The 18,544-nt window shown below is 36.6% G+C and overlaps 3 protein-coding genes across 3 annotated transcripts in view; 1 reads left to right on the top strand and 2 right to left on the bottom strand.

Moving 5' to 3' along the window:
- On the top strand, positions 674–1,560 carry LOC109839293 (putative nuclease HARBI1). Its single transcript, XM_020407724.1, has 3 exons — positions 674–742; positions 843–1,074; positions 1,160–1,560. Exons 1-3 carry the CDS (start codon positions 674–676, stop codon positions 1,558–1,560), a joined length of 702 nt encoding a protein of 233 aa, XP_020263313.1.
- Positions 12,739–14,180, bottom strand: LOC109843820 (protein RADIALIS-like 2). Its single transcript, XM_020412789.1, has 2 exons — positions 13,802–14,180; positions 12,739–12,999 (listed from the first exon to the last, which is right to left on the bottom strand). The coding sequence occupies exons 1-2, from the start codon at positions 14,023–14,025 to the stop codon at positions 12,978–12,980; spliced, it is 246 nt and encodes an 81-aa protein (XP_020268378.1). The 5' UTR covers positions 14,026–14,180; the 3' UTR covers positions 12,739–12,977.
- LOC109843811 (protein RADIALIS-like 1) overlaps positions 18,350–18,544 on the bottom strand; it is a 1,361-nt gene continuing 1,166 nt past the window's right edge. Inside the window, exon 2 of the mRNA XM_020412777.1 lies at positions 18,350–18,539. Coding sequence (XP_020268366.1) covers positions 18,515–18,539 — 25 coding nt within the window. The 3' untranslated portion in view covers positions 18,350–18,514. The remainder of the gene's footprint in view (positions 18,540–18,544) is intronic.

The following is an 18,544-nucleotide window of genomic DNA, read 5'->3' as shown; positions in this document are numbered from 1 at the left end:
TCACATTTTAGAGCATAATTTTTCAGAATTAATTTATCACCACTCACCCACAGATGCATGTTGATTGGAAAGATAATTTATAGGTAGCATGAGAAAATAGATTTTAGAGACAACAACGCTACTAGGATGTGAGAATCATATTATTTTTTGTCGATGTGAGAAATAAATTAGCGAATTTTTATAATAACCATGTGTGCTGATTTTTTTAATTTTATAACATTGTTTTATTTGTTTTATGTAGAATATGGAACCTTCAAAAGCTAGAGATGCTACACTAAGTTGCTTTGTTGCATATGTGGCGTGTATAGTGTGTGCTTACTTTATGTTGTTTAAGAATAAAAGAGAAGTAACTCCTAGGGAACCAACCGAGTTGAGAGATTCATTAAGAAATGCTTATATCTACCGATTGTTCTATGGCGGTAGAACATTTGCATATGACTACTTAAGAATGAATAGAGGGCCATTTTTTTACCTTGTTCGTATGTTACGAAAGTCTAGACTTCTTAAAATACCATATATGTTTCCATCGAGGAGCAAGTTGTTATGTTTTTACACATAGTAGGACATAATGCAAAAATAGGGTTGTCGGTATAAACTTCGTACGTTCAGGCGAAACTATTAGTAGGTACTTTAATGCAGTCCTCGTGGCAATATTAAACTGAGGCCATTACTAATGAAGCAAGCGAGTGGTGAGGTATCCGATGAGATTCGTTGTAGATCAACTTGGTACCCTTGGTTTGAGGTAAAGTGGATTATTTTTCAATCATTTATATCTATACTTCTTAAGGTAATATGTAATATAAAATGGTGAATTTATATGTTATGTATGTTTAAATGGTCAGAACTATATTTATATGATTGATGGAACACACATTGTTGCGTTTGTCCCTGATAATATAGTTGCTCGATTTCATGGTCGTAAAGATGGTCCTACACAAAATGTGCTTGCAGTTGTTACACCTAATAAGCTATTTGGTTATGTCATAGCTGGATGGGAAGGGCCCGCTAATGACTTTACAGTTTTGAGGGATGCATTGTCTATGCCTCCTCCAAAGGGATTGTGTTTGATAAAAGGTAATAAAATGTGAACTAAAATTATAAACTATTTTATTAGTTTAAAAAAATTTGTTAATAATTTGGTTTCATGTTAATATTATAGATAAATATTATCTCTACGATACTGGATATACGACAATGCCTGGTTTTATTGCACCTTATTGTGGCGTGCGCTACCATATTAAAGAGCAAGACGATAGAGAACCATTAAACCATCACGAGCTTTTTAATCTTTGTCACTTATCACTTCGATCAAAGATAGAGAGCACATTTGGAATTTTGAAAAATCGTTTCAAAATTCTAACATGTAGGCCTGATTTTCTATTTCAAACACAGGTCAAGATTGTTATTGCATGTTGCATTCTACATAATTATATAATGATATTGGATCCATATAATCATTACATAACAGAAGATGTAGTTTTTGATGAAAGTGAGAGTGAATTTGTTATTGAAGAATCTGAGGTTAGCATGCTCAATTTAAGCAAAAGGGAACAGAAATAAGCACAAGCTACTTGGTTAAAGAAAAGAGATGAAATAACAAAGTCTATATGGATAGAATATTGCGCTCGATATAAGGAAGGTAATGAGGTAGAAATTGGATTAGGTGATTAGTATTTGTGTTTTGTATTGTTTTAATTGATACCACTAATATATGCTAGATCATTAAGTGAACAAGTTTGTTTTTTTCCTTATTATCAAGCTTACTGGAAACCAAATAATATATGCTAGATCATTAAGTGAACAAGTTTGTTTTTTTCCTTATTATCAAGCTTACTGGAAACCAAATTTTGTGTATCTTTGATATTTCTTTACAAGTTTGTTTTTTTCCTTATTATCAAGCTTACTGGAAACCAAATTTTGTGTATCTTTGATATTTCTTTATTGACGTTCTTTTTTTATGATGAGCTTCAATATATGTGCGTCTAATTTTATAGTTTTACTTTCTAATTGTCATAATGTAAACTTTATTCATGTTATCGCTATGAATATTTACAATATCACAGGACGATGGAGAATATAGAAAAGTGTGCATATGGGGGTAACATTACTGGATACTTTCAAGTCACTTCAATACTAGATCAACAATCGCCACATTACTCTCATTCTCAAGGGGTACACACTCTTGGAAACCCCTATGTTTTTGGTCATATTGGAGATTCACCTAATCAACAATTCATGAATGTCAATGTTGGTGGAACTCCTATTGGGTTCCCACCCATAAATTTGAGCCAACAAATCATACAATCACAAAGCTCCCAAAATAATGCTTCACAAAATTCAATTTCAAGTCTTGAGGTTAATTCTCCTTCAAAAGATGGCAAACATATGAATGAAGGGAAGAAACGAAAGTCAACCGGGAACAAAAAAAACTCTGACAGGAGGGAGAAAAAAAAGGAACTAGTAACAAAAAATGGAAATCTCCACATATTGAGGCATTAATTTCTTGCTTGGTGGAACTTGCAAATAATGGTCAGAACTCTGACAGGAATTCTATCTTTGGAGAAAATTATACTACATACAATGTCGAGAACCACTTACGAACCCTCAAAGATAAGTGGAAACTTATTTGTGAAGCAAAAAAACTTAGTGGAGCCAGATTATTTGAAGAGAGTAAGATGATTACACTTGATACCACGACATATGCTGAGCTTATCGAGGTATATTAATTTCTTAATTTTGTCCACCAAGTTAATTCAAACTTTTCTTTTTGATATATCACATTAAAAATCTCTATTTTCCTTATATACAGAGACATCCAAAATACAAGCCTTATTTGAATTGTCCAATTCCAAGATATGAGGAGCTTCACATTATTTGTGAGGAGGATCATGCTACTGGAGAATTCAGAGAAACAAGTTATGACCCTGACATTGATAAAGAGATTCCAACTATCAATATCGATGAAGATGATCTTGTAGATAGTCCTGGTATTGACGGAGTTCGTGTATCACAATTCAACGGAGTGGACCCTTCGAGCATTTCTGTCAAGCCAGGAGCTGTAAGTGGTAAATCGTCTCGTCCAGTAAAGAAGAAGAAAAGAGAAGACTCCCATATAATTATTGGTGAGAAACTTGTGGAGGAAATGGGAAAGGTAGCCACTGCCATTGTTAGTTTGAAGGAGCGAACTTGAGTTGATGTTCTGGCTAATAAGGTTTTTGGTTTTCAAGATATTTACATAGAAAATTTTGAATTGGTTTTCGATGAATATTACAAGAATGAAGTTGAAGCCAAGGCTTTTATGGTATTGCCAAAACCAATACAGAGAAAGAGCATTCTTAACGTGTTGGAGAGGATAGGTAGGCGACCAACTTTGGACAATACTCAGAGAGGAACTACTAGTTCCAGAAACATGGATAGCACCCCTTAATAAATGGTTCTCAATTTAAGCTATTTTTCTAGTATGGATAGTCTTCTTAGAGATTGCACTTTATGAACTTCAGGGTATTTATAGCCTGTACGTGTGATTTCTTGGGTGGGCCAAAGTGGGCTTGCCATCCTGTAGCTTGTGCATGTAAACACATGGGTCATATGGGCTCCTTGTGTACCCTTGGCCAATCATAAAGCCGTCGAATCTCTTGTACCATTATCACGACGATTGCTTCAATCCGTAAAGAGACTTCTTTAACTTGCACACCAATTCTTCCTTTCCTACAGCTTTGAACCCCATAGGTTGTGTCATGTAGATCTCCTTTTCTAAATCTTCATGTAGAAAGGCTGTCTTCACATCCATCTGGACCAAATCTAAATCTAGTTGTACCACCAATGCCAATAGAATCCTAATCGACGAATGCTTTACAACAGGTGAGAATACCTTATTGTAATCAATGCCCTCAAGCTGTGCATAACCCTTGGCAACCAATCTGGCTTTGTATCGAATGTCCCTAATAGAAGATCCATCTTTCTTTGTATACACCCACTTGCATCCAATAGCCTTCTTACCATTCAGTAGCTTTGCAAGTTCCTAAGTGTCGTTCTTCTGAAGAGAGCGCATCTCCTCCTCCATAGCTTTCCTCCACCTGATCGAATCAGAGCTAGATTCTGCCTCCTTAAATGTAAAAGGAATCAAATCATCAACGACCTCTGCTGATAAGGCATATGCAACCATGATATCATTATATCTAGCTGACCGATGAATCACTCTTCTGGGTATGTTTGCTGCAATGGACTCCTGACCATGACCCTGCTCTTGAGTCTCACTATCCATTATATCCTCTAAATGCCCGGCTGTCATCCCATCTCCTTCTAGTGTCACCTCTGTAAAAACCTCAATGGATACAATGCTATATGGAGTGTGTGGAGTCACATCATCCTCCATCTGCTGTGATATCCCTCTTGTCTGGTCTCCCTCCACCTACTGAGGCACTTGAGGCATCATCATGTACGCCTCGTCGAATGTAACATCTCTGCTAATAACTATCTTCTTGTCCTGTGGATCCCACAATTTTAAGCCTTTTACTCCTTCTCTAAAGCCCACAAAGACTGCTTTATTTACGCTCAGATTCAATTTACCATCACTGACATGATAATAAGCTGGACACCCAAATATCTAAAGTGACTCATAGTCACTAGCCACCGAACCAGACCAACGCTCCATAGGAATCTTCCCTTGTATCACAGTGTACGGTAACTTATTCACGAGATGGCTCGCATAAACCAACGACTCAGTCCAAAAGGATCTTGACAATCCACTCTGTGTCATCATACATCGCACCTTCTTCAGCAATGTACGATTTAACCTTTCAGCCACCCCATTCTGTTGTGGTGTCTCACGAACTGTGAAGTGTCGCCTAATGTCGTGATCCTAGAAAAACTATAGAAACGGATTACTCTTATACTCTCCTCCATTGTTCGAACAAAGAGTCTTCACTTTTCTATCTGTCTGTAGCTCCACTTTCTTCTTCCACTCCACAAAAATATCCAGGACCTCATGTTTATGCTTCATAAGGTATACCCGATTTCTCCTGAAATAATCGTCAATGAAAGTGACAAAATAGTTAGCCCCACCAAGTGATGTGTGCTTGGAAGGGCCCCAAATATCTGTATGAATGTAGTCCAATATATCTTAGGTATTTTGAATAGCGGTGCCAAACTTTACTCTCGTCTTCTTTCTAAGTACACAATGCTCACACAGCTCTATCTTGTAGGTCTTCGCACCTTTCAATAGTTCATGTTTCGCCAATGCCTGTAGAGACTTATCACCAGTGTGTCCTAAACGCATGTGCCATAAATTGATAGTGTCCTCCTTTGTAGTGATAGAAGCTGCTAACTGTCTTGCCCTTCAAGTAGTATAAGGTGTTTTTTCCTAACACCTCGCATCATCACCATGGACCCCTTCTTGACCTTCAGAGTTGCATTCTCCAAGATCACCCGATAGCCATCTACCTCCAAAGTTCTAAGTGAAATAATATTCTTCGTTAACTGCAGCACGAACCTTACTTCCTTCAGCTCCTGAGTCACCTCGTCACACATACGAATCCGAACTATACCAATATCACAAAGAGGGCATACATGATCATTACCTATAAGCACGACATCTCCTCTTTCCAACTCTTCAAAGCTGGAAAACCAATCCCTCCTAGGGTAAATATGGTATGTAGCACTAAAATACATCATCCACTCTGTAGAGTCAGTGTAACAAACTGATGGTAATGCAGAGCATGAAAAGCCCGAAGAATCCGTATCTGAATTGTAGTCACTAGCCTTGATAACATTCACTTTCGAAGCTTGTACAGCTTTCTTTTTATTCTTCTCGGTTTTATCTTTTAACTTTGGGCACTCGTTCTTTCAATATCCTTCTTATTTACAAAAACGACATTGGTTCCTACCAACACTCTTATGGCTATCTCTATTCCTCAATTTTGAGCGGTGGGACTGCTAACGGTTTGGAGTACGACCTCGAACTGCTAATGCATCTCCCGATGCTTTCTCGGAGGGTTCGCTATCACTTTTTTTTAATTCATAATTTACCAAAGCTAAGGTCACCTCCTTATAACTAATAGTAGTTCTACCATTGATCATAGTTAGGACAAAAGTACCATAATCATCCTCCGGTGCGAACACAAAAGTAGCATCGTCTTATCTTCATTCTCAACTATGATATCCACATTGGACATATCTGAAAGCAACTTCGTAAAGTTATTTACATGCTCCCTAATGGAAACTTCACTCTTCATCTTGAACTGGTAAAACCTCTTCTTCAAGTAAAGCTGATTCTCAATGCTTTTAGTAAGATACTTTTCATTGAACGTTTTTCATAATTTCTTCGCCGACATCTCTTTCATAACATCATAAATAAGATCCGGTATCAAGCATGACCGAATAACTCCACAAGCCCTACTGTTCATCTTTTTCTAAACATTGTCCTCCATATCTTCGGGTTTCTCTTGTAACTCAAGAGTCTCCTCCAAATTTTGTGCATTCAATGCATCCATCACCTGACACCTCCACAAATCAAAATTGGTCCATGTTATAGATCTAACTTTTCAAATAAGAATTCTTCAGCGAATCCTTCGAACAAGCCCAAGCCAAAACCTGAACTCTGATACCACTTGTTGTGCGCAGCGAAAATTTCGACAGCACCTCTGGTGCACAACAAGAGAGTAGATCTCAACTAAATCTCTGTTTCACAAAGGAAACAAGAATCGAAAGTGATATATCTCAACAAAGTGGGATATACACTCTTCCTCTCTTCAGTTCTAGGACTGACTTGTCGAGGGAACCTAAGCAAGCTATTACAAATTACAGCAAGACAAACTATTTTTACGTGGTTTGGCAAGTTGCCTACGTCCACGGGGCAAGGAGGGGGAGATCTACTATTAGAGAGAAAGAAAATACAAATAAGGTTTACAATCACACAAGGTCTCACAAATAAAACCCTCAAACAATCTCTCAAAAGGGATGCACAAACTCTCCCAAAGTCGGCTCCAAATAGTGCTCAAAATCTCCTCCAAATCAGCCGAAAGTCCTTTGTACTTTGCTACAGCCGAGAAAAATCTCTGTTGTTTTTTTTGCCCACGAAAATCTAGGAACTTCAGGGTATTTATAGCATGTACGTGTGATTTCTTGCGTGGGCCGAAAGTGGGCTTGCCGCTTTGCCTCCACGCGCGTGGTGCACGCTCATGGGTGTGGGCCCCATGACCCACGTTCACACCGAGAAATCGGGGCCTATCTCATACCTATCCAATTTCAAGAAAGTTGTTAAGAATATTCAAATTTGAGACCGTTGAGATGGGAGAAAACTCACCCATCTCAGCGGATCCTGATGGTTAGTATTCCTCATGTTGAGTTAGCCATCTTGTAGCTATATATGAATGTTTAGAGCAGTGTAAGCAATATTTTGGTCCGACATCAAGTAAGAAGCTGTTAAATAAGTTTCAGTTAAAGATGTCAAAGAGCATTCTCCAAGATACATTATCATTGAACACAATTATTTTACTATACAAGATCTTGTTACGTACAATATCTTTGCTATTTTGTTCATTTAACATCACTGTATGTATGGTTATTTTTGTTAATTATAGTCAGGCTCTGTTAATCAATCTCATGTCAAGTCATAAGAAAGATTTTGATATCATCATCAAGTGTGTGACTACTGAGCTATTATTTTATTTGCTAACTGGCCGGGGTAATTTCAAACCTTAAATTCCCTAACCTAACTAATTAATTCTTTAAGGCTGTGTTTGGCAAGGGGTTAAATGGAGGGTTAAGGGGGTTTAACCCTTCATTAGCCTGCCAAACACTAAAAAATACCCAAGGGTTTGTTAACCCGCACGTGACCTCTTTATCCCGTTTAACCCGTCAAACCACGGGTTTACTATTCCTCGTGAGAAGGCGGAACAAGCTTTGTTCCGCCTTCTCACGCGGGGGTAGGCGAGGGAATTAGGAAAAAAATATTTTCATCTGGATCTTGTTATGGTCGGCAGCGAAAACCGGAAGAGGTCAGCATGCATCTCTTTCTATCTCCCCTTTCCCAATTTTTAGGAAAGTTGAGGGATCGGAGGCGTCGCGTCGGCTGCTGCTGCGATTCAACCCAATATCTCTCCCCTCTCTCAATTTTCAGGAGGTCAGCATGTATCTCTTTCTCTCTCCCCTTTCCCCCTTTCTCAATTTTCAGGAAGGAACTAGTAATGGGAACACGAGCATCACAGCATCGCCACCACCGACAACACCCTCTCTAGAAAAGTGAGGAGGCAAGAGCATCAGCGGCAGCCGACGAATGGTTCACTGCCCTCTCTTCCTACCAGCGATGGAAGATGATCTCTGACAACTGTGTTTCCATGAAAGTCAACAGGTCTTCCAACCAGTGCAAGAAAAGATGGGAATCTCTCCTCTCTGATTACAAGAAGATCACGATCTGGGAGGCCTCAAACTCTGCCTCTGCCTATGGACCCTATTCGTCTCTCAAACCCGGCAGGAGAAGGAAGCTTCACCTTCCTTATTCCTTTGACCAGCAAGTGTTTTGCTCTCTGGATGTTGTCATCAAGGCACAAGAGGCTAGAATTGCTTCTTCAGCAACCGACATTGACTAAGAAGACCTCAATAAGTGCAATGGTGGCTCCCAAGGCATGGTTGAGGCTGAGGCTAGTGATCCAGATTATATTATCAGTATGCCTGCGGCTAAGTGTCAAGCAGAAGACGTTATCAGTAGGCTAGAGACTGAGATGGCTGAAGCCGATGCCGATTTAGGTACCTCAATTGAGTTACTAATCTCCTACAGTTTGAATAATTATTTCCTTGCAAAATCTAATGCCACTTTAGTCATATCAATTGTTTCAATTCAATACGCTGTGTCTAAGTATTCCAAAGGGATATAATGGATAAATAGTCAAAGGTGTAGCAGTTTGTTAGTCAAGTTGTAACTTCAAAGTGCTTCATAGGCAATGCATCTTGCCAAATTGTCTTTATAGGTTTTTAGGAAGTGACATGGATGCACTAATCATAGCACTTGGTTCAGCCGTCTCTTATTTAGTAACAAATGACGTCAATATGTTTATTTCTCTTAATGGTGGATGTATGTTCCTTCAACACATACATTTGAAGTTGTAACATCAATCTTTCAACTTGCCCTCTGGTAACAAATGAGATTTAGGGGAGAAGAGTAGAAGCAAGTATTTGGACGCACATATGATAAACCACAAATAAAGCTCATCATGCTATTATGTCACATATTCTGCTACTTTTAAGTGTGCAACTGTTTATGCATCATCTTTCAAAATGATTATATCAACGTTCTGTCAGAAGCTAGTCACTGTAATTTAATCTTGTATGCACTATGCAGTGTAGAATCCTTGTAATCAGAGTTTGAAACTGTTAGTATAAAACTATAACCCTTAATCCTCATCACAATTTCCCAACTTCAGAGATAGGGTGTAATGGATAGGGACTAGGGACTTTAACATGTGTGAGCAACTCAGATTCGAATCTTGCTGGCCATGAATTTAATTAATAAGCAGGACTGATACTACTAAAAATACAAATAAGGAACATGAGATAATTAATAAGCTAAAAGAAAATGCAAAGGAGATAATTAATAAGCAGGGACTGATACTACTAAAAATACAAATAAGGAACATGAGATAATTAATAAGCTGAAAGAAAATGCAAAGGAGATACACGCCATATTGAGAGGTGAGCTACCAGATAATGTCAACCGAAGTTGTGCAGTCTGGTGGATTTGACGAAACCAAATGCTGCTGAGATTGAGTTCACAAGACGACAAGCTGACGAGCTTATCAAAGCATTTGGGGTGCTTTCTAGCACTCTCAATCAGTTCAAGGAGCTAATGGTGCTTTCTAGCACTCTCAATCAGTTCAAGGAGCTAATCAAGGATGGTGAATGCAAAGAAATCAGTCGCATGAACCCAATGGCCTTGTGAGAGCAGTTCTTCTATAAATAGCTTATTTGTTAATTGGACTAAGTACAGTCTGCAAGGAGAATTTCTTGGTTAGAATATGAGCTCTTAAGCGCCTAACTCTCAGCATTTGATATTCCTTGGTTAAAGGTGTCATGAAGAACTTACCCTTTCAGATTCTGTTTTGATATTCCTTGTAGAGTAAACAAAGTTATAGCTTAAAGACTCTAACCTGATATTATGAATGATTTGACAATGGCCTTCTAGAAATAAGAAGTTTTGAACATACTGAATAATTGCTTGATAAGTGCAGGATATGGTATCTGAACCAACATTGGCGTTACAGACAAAGAACTTATCGAAGGATTATATGTCTTGCACACTGTTCATGGACGTTAGCGAAGAATTTTTCTTGTGTCCTCAGGGAGGTTATTTCCACTAGGTAGGACTTCAACTAATTTCTTATTTTCTATTGTCAGAACGGAAATCCATTGATTGTGGACACACAGTAGGCGTTGATGCCTGGAGGTTCCTACTGTTGACCTCTCCATTAAAAGATTGTCCATTTTGTTCTGGATGAAGTTTATGTGTGACAGTCTGTCCATGAATGCGGGAAATTTTCCAATGTTGAGCAGCAAACGTCTTCTTCACAGATGGCTAGCGGGGTGTGCTTTTAAGTTTCTGCCCTAAGAACCTTCTTAGTCTTCAGGTGGTGCATTTTCAATTGATCTGTCTCTTTGATAGTTAATCTCTCCACTTAGAGAATTGTAGTCTAGAATTTATGAAAGAGTTCATGCACAACTACGTAATGCAATGGAAAAAACATGGAAAATTTTAAAACAAAGATTCAAAATTTTGAAAGTTGCTGCTCCATTTCCTTATCTCAAGTCAAAATCGTTGTAGCTTGTTGTGTTCTTCATAATTTTATTGCAAGGCATTAGGGAAATGATAAATATTTTAATATGCTCAATGGATTAGAGATGAATGAGGATGAAGATGAGGAGGAAGAAGACCCCCAATACATGGTTGGTGAAGATGAAAGTTTAAGGGGTGAGCAACTTCGCAACAGGATTGCTTTACAGCTTTGGAATAATTGAAATATGTAGTTGTCGAATATTAAAGTATAAGGAGGTTGAATTATATCTTTTATTATCTTTATATGAGCAAAACTTATAATTTTATATAGAGCTATTGAGTAGATTGTTTTTTCCCTTGAATAATCAAATCTTTTTTTTTGCTTGAATAATCAAATATTTTTTGCCAGGTTTATTGATAGATAAGAAGCCATATAATATTTTGTTAGCTCATTATCTCTCTTTAGCTTTTGAAATAATACGAAAATGATAATTTATTTTTATTTACCTTCTGAACAATCATTTTTGAATAATACCAAATTGTCATTTTAGCGTTATTTCAAAAAAGTTATTAATCCCTCGTGTCTCAACTGAATTACATATTAGCGCTTCAAATCTTTGAAATTGCTCAGAAGGTAAATAACGCGAAAAAGAAATTAATGAGGCAATTATTTATAAATTTGCAGTAAGGGCGTAAGTGGTATTTTTAAAAATAATAATGAGATTAATCTTCTTAGTCCTTCTTTATTTGCCAAACACAAAAGGCTTAACCCCTTGTCTTAACTATCGAATCCAAACGGAATTAGAATATGTTTAACCCTTCACAATGGATTAACTAAGTTAACCCTTCTCCTTTATCCCTCTTCCTTAACCCTTTGCCAAACGGGGCCTAAGGGGGGTGTTTGTTTCAATTTTTTTTGGTATATAGGGTGGATTACAAATTCTAGGATAAAAAAATAGGGTTTTTTAAGTTTATGGATTCTATAACCTTTGTTTGATTCAAAATAATTTTGGGATATTGAATATCTAAATAATAAAAAAAAAACGAATATATTATAGCATTTGTGAAATCCCCTCTTTGAGAGAGGATTTAGGCTAGATTTCAAATTGTAAAATTTGGAATGCTACAATTTGAGTTTGAAACAAACAAAATACAAATTACAGGATTACATATCCTAATATATTGATGAAACAAACAACATTTTAGAAATCCCAACCCATGTTAAAAAACTCATGGATTTCAAATCCCATGGTGAAATTCATATTCTGAAATTATAGGATTTGAAGCAAACACCCCCTAAGTATATATGGTCACTTCAGGTAAAGTATAAAACTTTCCTTGCTTCTCTTTCAAATGATATTGACTGGATTTGAGATGTGATACGTTGCATAGGGACCAAAACTACCCTTTATTTAATTAATTGCACTAAATCGACTTATCAACCATTTCTCACCAATTTTCCCCCCCACGTAATGGTGGGAATTTGGATGTTTATGGTGTGACTTACCACATGATGTACCAACATGCATGTATGCTAATGGATTTGATTTTCCTCTGTATTTAAAGATAATTTAGCATTATGTAATGATCAACGGTTGCAAACTACTAACTATTCTGAAACTTCGTCGATACAAAGATAATAAATGATAGCCTTTCTGCAGGGAGATTATTTTCTTTCTTTCTTTTTTGTGTCCTTTACGTCATAAGTTTCTCACATATTTATGCAATCTTCAAGGAGATGGTCTTCTCAGTTTTCGGCAAGTTCTTGCTCAATTTTCTACATGTTTCTGCAGTTTTATACAGTTTGAAGTATTTAAGGTATTTTCAAATTGCTTTCTAAGGTCCACATCACTCGAGAACACACGGAGTACATGGGCTTTTTGCAGATAAACCCGTGTAACGCAGTTATTTCCAAATAGTATTGAAAACTTCCAACACACAACATGAAAGGGCAGAGAGAGCCGTGTGAATCATAGTACAGAAGAGAAAGTTAACTTTTAGATTAAGCAACCATAATACACTGATTAAGTAGGTCCACATAAATTTGCAAGAGAGGCATTGATAGAAGAAGAAATATGAAGATATAGCTAAGGCTAGCGCTTCATTTGAAGAATACTACTAACTGTATGCATGCAGCTAGCCCTTCATAACCTAATATATATTCTTCTTCTTACTTAATACCCACATGCCTACTTTCTTTCCTTGTGGTTGATCAGAGCCTTAGATACCTCATCCTGGTTAAAGAGAAAAAACAAAAAAGTACAAATATATCAAAATCTACAAGCTTCTAGAAATATAATATGAAAGAGAACATGTGAAAAAGGAGGAGAAATAAAAGTATACAATAGCAGGATATGAATGAATCTATGAGTTGAAGTGAATGTGACCGGTAAAAAGGAAGTATTACTACTGAAGTCTTAGCTCAACCACAAGTTTGATAGAAATACTGTAACTTTAGATGGCATTGGAATCAAAGTTAGTTAGTGCACATTTCAAAATGATAACTAGTCTTTCACTCTCCTAAACTTATCAGAACAAAAACTAAGTAGGTAAGGCAAAGATCATTTACGATCCACTACTTGAGTACAGTCACAAATTGGTGATCAAATTGAGCTAGTTTCCTCCAATTGAAAGCCATTGCCTAAGTGCGATGGGCCACTTATGACACCCACAAGCACAGCATAACCAAGTGTAGATGAAACACCAAGTTGGCCTTTTGCTTTCCAACTGAAAGCAACGTAAACAAGAAGCAGGAAGAAAGAAGCTTGTGGTCAGGATTATTTCGAGCGTTGAGGGTCGTAACTATATTCTAACATGTCTCCGTAGTTTAAGCCCTCTTTTAATATGCTGAAACGTGTTGCACCCATTTCAAATAAGTGGTCGCTGGGATTTGAATCTGGCTTGCTCTAATGTCATGTTAAATAGCACTAGAGCATATTTGGCAACTAAAATGGTTTATCTCCTCTTTGCCAAACCAATCTTTACATTGCTTCAAAAACTTCAAAATTATGATGAGAATTGTGGTTATCATTTTACCTTTGTTCTTCGTCACGGACACGATTTCTAGTGCCGTAAGAAGGGTAATTGCCAGACTCAATATGCCTGACATCTTCTTCAAGAAGCCTGTACTGCCTCTTGACATCCTCGACAGACTTTCCGACGGCACGAGCAACGTTCTGCCACCGGTCGGGGGTGTCCTTGTCGTAAACCGCAAGCACCTGCTCGAAGTGCTTGTTCTGTTCTGCGGTCCACGAAGCCATTGGAACTGAATAGGAGAGTGAGAGAGTTGGTTATGGTGTGGGTTGAGGAGAAGGTTGAAGAGGGAGTCGAGAGGGCAGGTGGTATTTATAGTGAGAGAGAGTAAGAGAGAGAGAGACTGCAAGTTGAGGGAATATTGGTTGAGGGGGAATAAAGCGTGATTAGTATGTTTGAGAGCCACAACAATGGGAGAGAGGGAGGAGAACAAGGAAAAACGCAGATGCAGTGTGATGTTTAGTTGGGGGGTGGGGGGGGTGGGGTGGGGGGGGGGGGGGGGGGATTCCATTTGTCAAGGAAAATGGAGGAGGGCTACACTTTCAAATTGTTCATAAATCCCCTCCCACTTCCCCTTCTTTTGGAACTAAATAAAGTGGTACCCTCTATACTATTAGAATACACATATATTTTTTAAGCCTTATAATTCTGGAGTTTTTTTTTTTTTTTTTTTTGTACAGCAATCAGAATGATAAAGCGCTGTTTGCCACCCCCAACTTAAATTGGAAAAATAGAATAAAACCAGATTAAGTCATGGTCGTAGTTTGGCAAATAATTGGACGACCAAAACTTTTAGGCCAATGTTTTGGCGTGAAACTGGTTCAAAATTGGCTCACCTCCCCACGGTATATAGTTTCACCAGTTTGGTCTAAAACTGGTCTAAGGGGAGAGTTGCCGATCGAACTGACCTCAGAGTCATTCAGGTTTAGATACGAATACATATGCATTTAAAGCGGAATTACACACATCATGCAACTGATGCAAGAGCTTAGATTTGTCAATTGCTTTTCTCTTGTTTGATTGGTTTAAGGTTCAAATTCCCTATCTGTAGAAACTAAATAATGTAGTAAACCTCTCTATGCTATTAGAGTTCAAAAGCACAGTTTTGATCCCTCTTCAGCATTTCGTAGTTTCTGTTTTTGAAACAAAAGAAACCAGAAAATAATATTAGAGACGTGCAGGTTCCAAATAATATTTATGCACATATGTTTATACAGAAGTTCTTTTGTTTGATTGGTTTTTGAAGTTCAATGTTTACAGATTTTTCTCTCACCTCCCTCTCCATTGGAACTAAATAGAGCACTAGTTTAGGGAATAAATATCTATAGTCTTCTTGTTTGATTTGTTTTTAAAGTCTAAATTGAACCAATAAGAAAAATGCCTTATTCCAACAACTTCAAAAGGACTGGCCCCAATTGGATGCCATTTCATGTCAATGACTTTTCTAGATTATGTTTGAAATCTTTTGATATTATTACCACCCTACAGTCTCTTGACTAGAGAATCATTTGTAGAGAGCTATAGTGCTAGTTTTCTTATCACTCTGTGGGCTCTTGCAAGCTGAAATTTTGAAGGGAAAAGGTTATGCTATTATACCCTGCATCAATTGGAAAGATCTTTCTCTAAAATAACAATAAAGAGAAAGAGAGGATCCTTGAAGATGGTCTCTGCATGACGTATGCAAAAAATAAATAAATAAATAAATAAATAAATGAATAATAATGAATAACCAAAAGGAGGATATTATCTTAGTGATCTTTAAATATATCTTATGATATTGAACACTTCATGCTTGTTTCTTAGTTTATGTTTGCCTTTTGACTGAAAATGGATACTGAAACACTTCAATCTGCTTTGGAGGAGGTGGGAAAAAAAATCATAAACAGGTTTATGATATGGTTTTCTTGATCGATAAAAAAAAAAAAAGAATGCAATGACCTTTTCTCCAACATTTGCATGAATTGATGCATCTCAGTACATAGACCATCATTTTGAGAATTTAGTATTTTCTATAAATCTGTAACTATATATTTCTTATAATTTTGTTGTTGGCGCATCAGGAAGAGCAAAAGTAACATGACTGTGGATCTGTGCGCTTCACTGCAAAGCCTATACCGACAATTTTGACTTATAGTTTTTAGGGAGCTAGATTTTGACATGGATTGTTATTATAATTTGTATATATGAGATTATTTTCTATGATGATCATTTGACAAATGATTTTAGATTAAAGTTATTTCCTCCCCCAAATTGAACTCTATATATATTTTTTGATTATGTGTTGATTACTACATTCATCATATATATACAAGTCTTGAAGTTTCCAGCTTAGCATCTATACTATAAACTAAATTAATGCCTTAAATCGTCCCTCGGCAACTTCTTAGAAACTTGGGTGTCAAATTTATTTCGTTACAAATAAAAAATATATATAATAGTATTGGTAATATGAAAAGTCATCTTTATAATATATTTTAATAAACTTATATGAAACTATTCATTGTGTATAACCCAAATAACTTCACTTATGAATTGAATTATACTTTTATTAATTCCTATACCGACTCATTCAGATTCCCAACTTCTAACGCAAATAAATTTTGTACCTACATTGCATATTACTGTTTTCTTCATTTTTCCTAAATTTTTACTTTCACTTTGCTTTTTGCAATCTTTTCGTCCTTTTTTCCGCATCTTGCATGTTTCTCTGTGTACATGTATATATAAAATCAAGAGCACATCGTTTTTATTCCTTACTTCTGCAAGCAAGGGTTGTAATCCTTGCTTTTTTGTGCTTCTCTGCCTCTAAAACTCTTCCTATTTACATCACTACCTATCCTCCAACCATACTCTCCAAATTGGAATATTCCAATTTGGAGAGTTGCTCCAACCTATACTCTCCAAATGTTTTTGTTTTTATTTTATTTTTGTCAAAAAGCCATATAAATTAATAATGTTGGATATAGTTTACATTAATAATTTATTTTTAATAATTTATTTAGAAAAAAATTTATGTCTAATACTTATTTATTTAATTTAAAAAATAATAATTTTTTAATAATACTAAAATAAATTAATCTTAGTTTTATTTTAAAGATCTCAACGAAACCTTTCCAAATATATAATGATTTCAAATATTAGATTAATATTTTTTTTACTATATTTATTTGAAATTAAACATCTAATTTAAATTACTAAGAATGATGGCAAAATGGTAATTTTTAAGAAATTAAATAGTTAAAAGTGGCAAAGTTGTAATTAATGAAACTTGAATAGTACTTTGGAGGGACTCACCAAATTTTATCTTCACTCTCCAAATTTGGAGAGTGAAATTTGAAGATCTCCAAATTTGGAGAGTGATTGGAGAGGATTTACTCTCCAAATTTAGATATTTTCCCATTTTGGAGGTCGGTTGGAGATGGTCTTTATGCCTTTCTCAATATTTTCAAGAGAGCTTTGCTACATATATAGATTCAAAATATGAGACCAACATGGGAGACATGTGAGGTGTCTCCCTCCTAGTGCATAATGAGCTGGCCATCATTAATGATGACCAGCTCATTATGCAATGAGCTTTGCTACAGGGATCCAAAATATTGGACCAACTGGAGGGACAGGTGAGGTGTCCCCCTCCTATTGTATAATGAGGTGATCATCGTTAATGATGGTTAGCTCATTATGCAATAGGAGGGGAACACCTCACATGTCCCCCCTGTTGGTCCCATATTTTGGGTCCTTGGGGAATTTTTCTTATGCAATATGAGGGGGACACCTCACATGTCCCCCCCTGTTGGTCCCATATTTTGGATACTTGGAGAATTTTTCTTTTCAAGAGCTCTTAAATTTAATAATCTATAAAAGGAACTCCAATTTACACCAAAGAAGTTAACTTTCATCATACGTTGTCCAAGACAATATATATAATTCCCGCGGGTAGAATGCTAGTTATAAATATTTTGAACATGGAAGACAGGAAGCATTTGTAAGGCAAACTAAGTACACACAAAATGGAGGGCAGGGACGAGAAATTCTGCGATGAGGTCCAAGAATTTGATTCCATGCGTCCATTTGCCTTCTTTTTATGTACGAGATTAATTTAAATCTTATACTAATCTTAGCGGTGTTCAATTCTTTTCCTTTATTTGGTAAGAAACAAGTGTGCGTAAGGTGGGGGGGCAAAAGTTTCATCGCCTGCTGCCTTTCTAATTTAAGGGCGGAACTAAATCTATCGTCTTCAAGAAATTAACCTCGAAAAATTAGGTGACCATTTCCTTCGGTTTGAAGTATACATCCAATCATCTTGCCTCACTTTATTAGTATTTAATGATTGCGATTAGGATGTGATATGTCGTGCTTTCGCCAGAATTACGTACTCCCCTTAATATGTTGAAGGAGGAAAAAAAAAGTTAAAAAAAATAAAAGTAAAATGATGATGCATGCATGTTTCCCTGTCACCCAAAAGTAATTTCCCAATCCTTATCAAACTTTATGCTATACAGTGAAAAAGTAAGAAAACGACATCAGTTGACTAGTTAAATCAAAACTCAAAAAGGAGCGAGATATCAAATAGGGTTTCATTAAAATAAGCAGAGCCAACATTAATACAGAAGACCAGTACAGGGCAATTTACAAGAGGGAAGAGACCAGTACAAGGAAGACACATGAAAACATGGGTTTCTTAGGACGCGCGCTGCTTATATGCAATTGCCCTTCGCTTCAGTTCAGCCTGAGAAATCTCATCCTGAC

This window comes from Asparagus officinalis, chromosome 1 (genome assembly GCF_001876935.1).
Source record: "Asparagus officinalis chromosome 1, Aspof.V1, whole genome shotgun sequence".
Lineage (NCBI taxonomy): Eukaryota > Viridiplantae > Streptophyta > Magnoliopsida > Asparagales > Asparagaceae > Asparagus > Asparagus officinalis.
The sequence above is the reverse complement of the archived record's forward strand: the minus strand, read 5'-3'. Positions and strand labels throughout refer to the sequence as shown.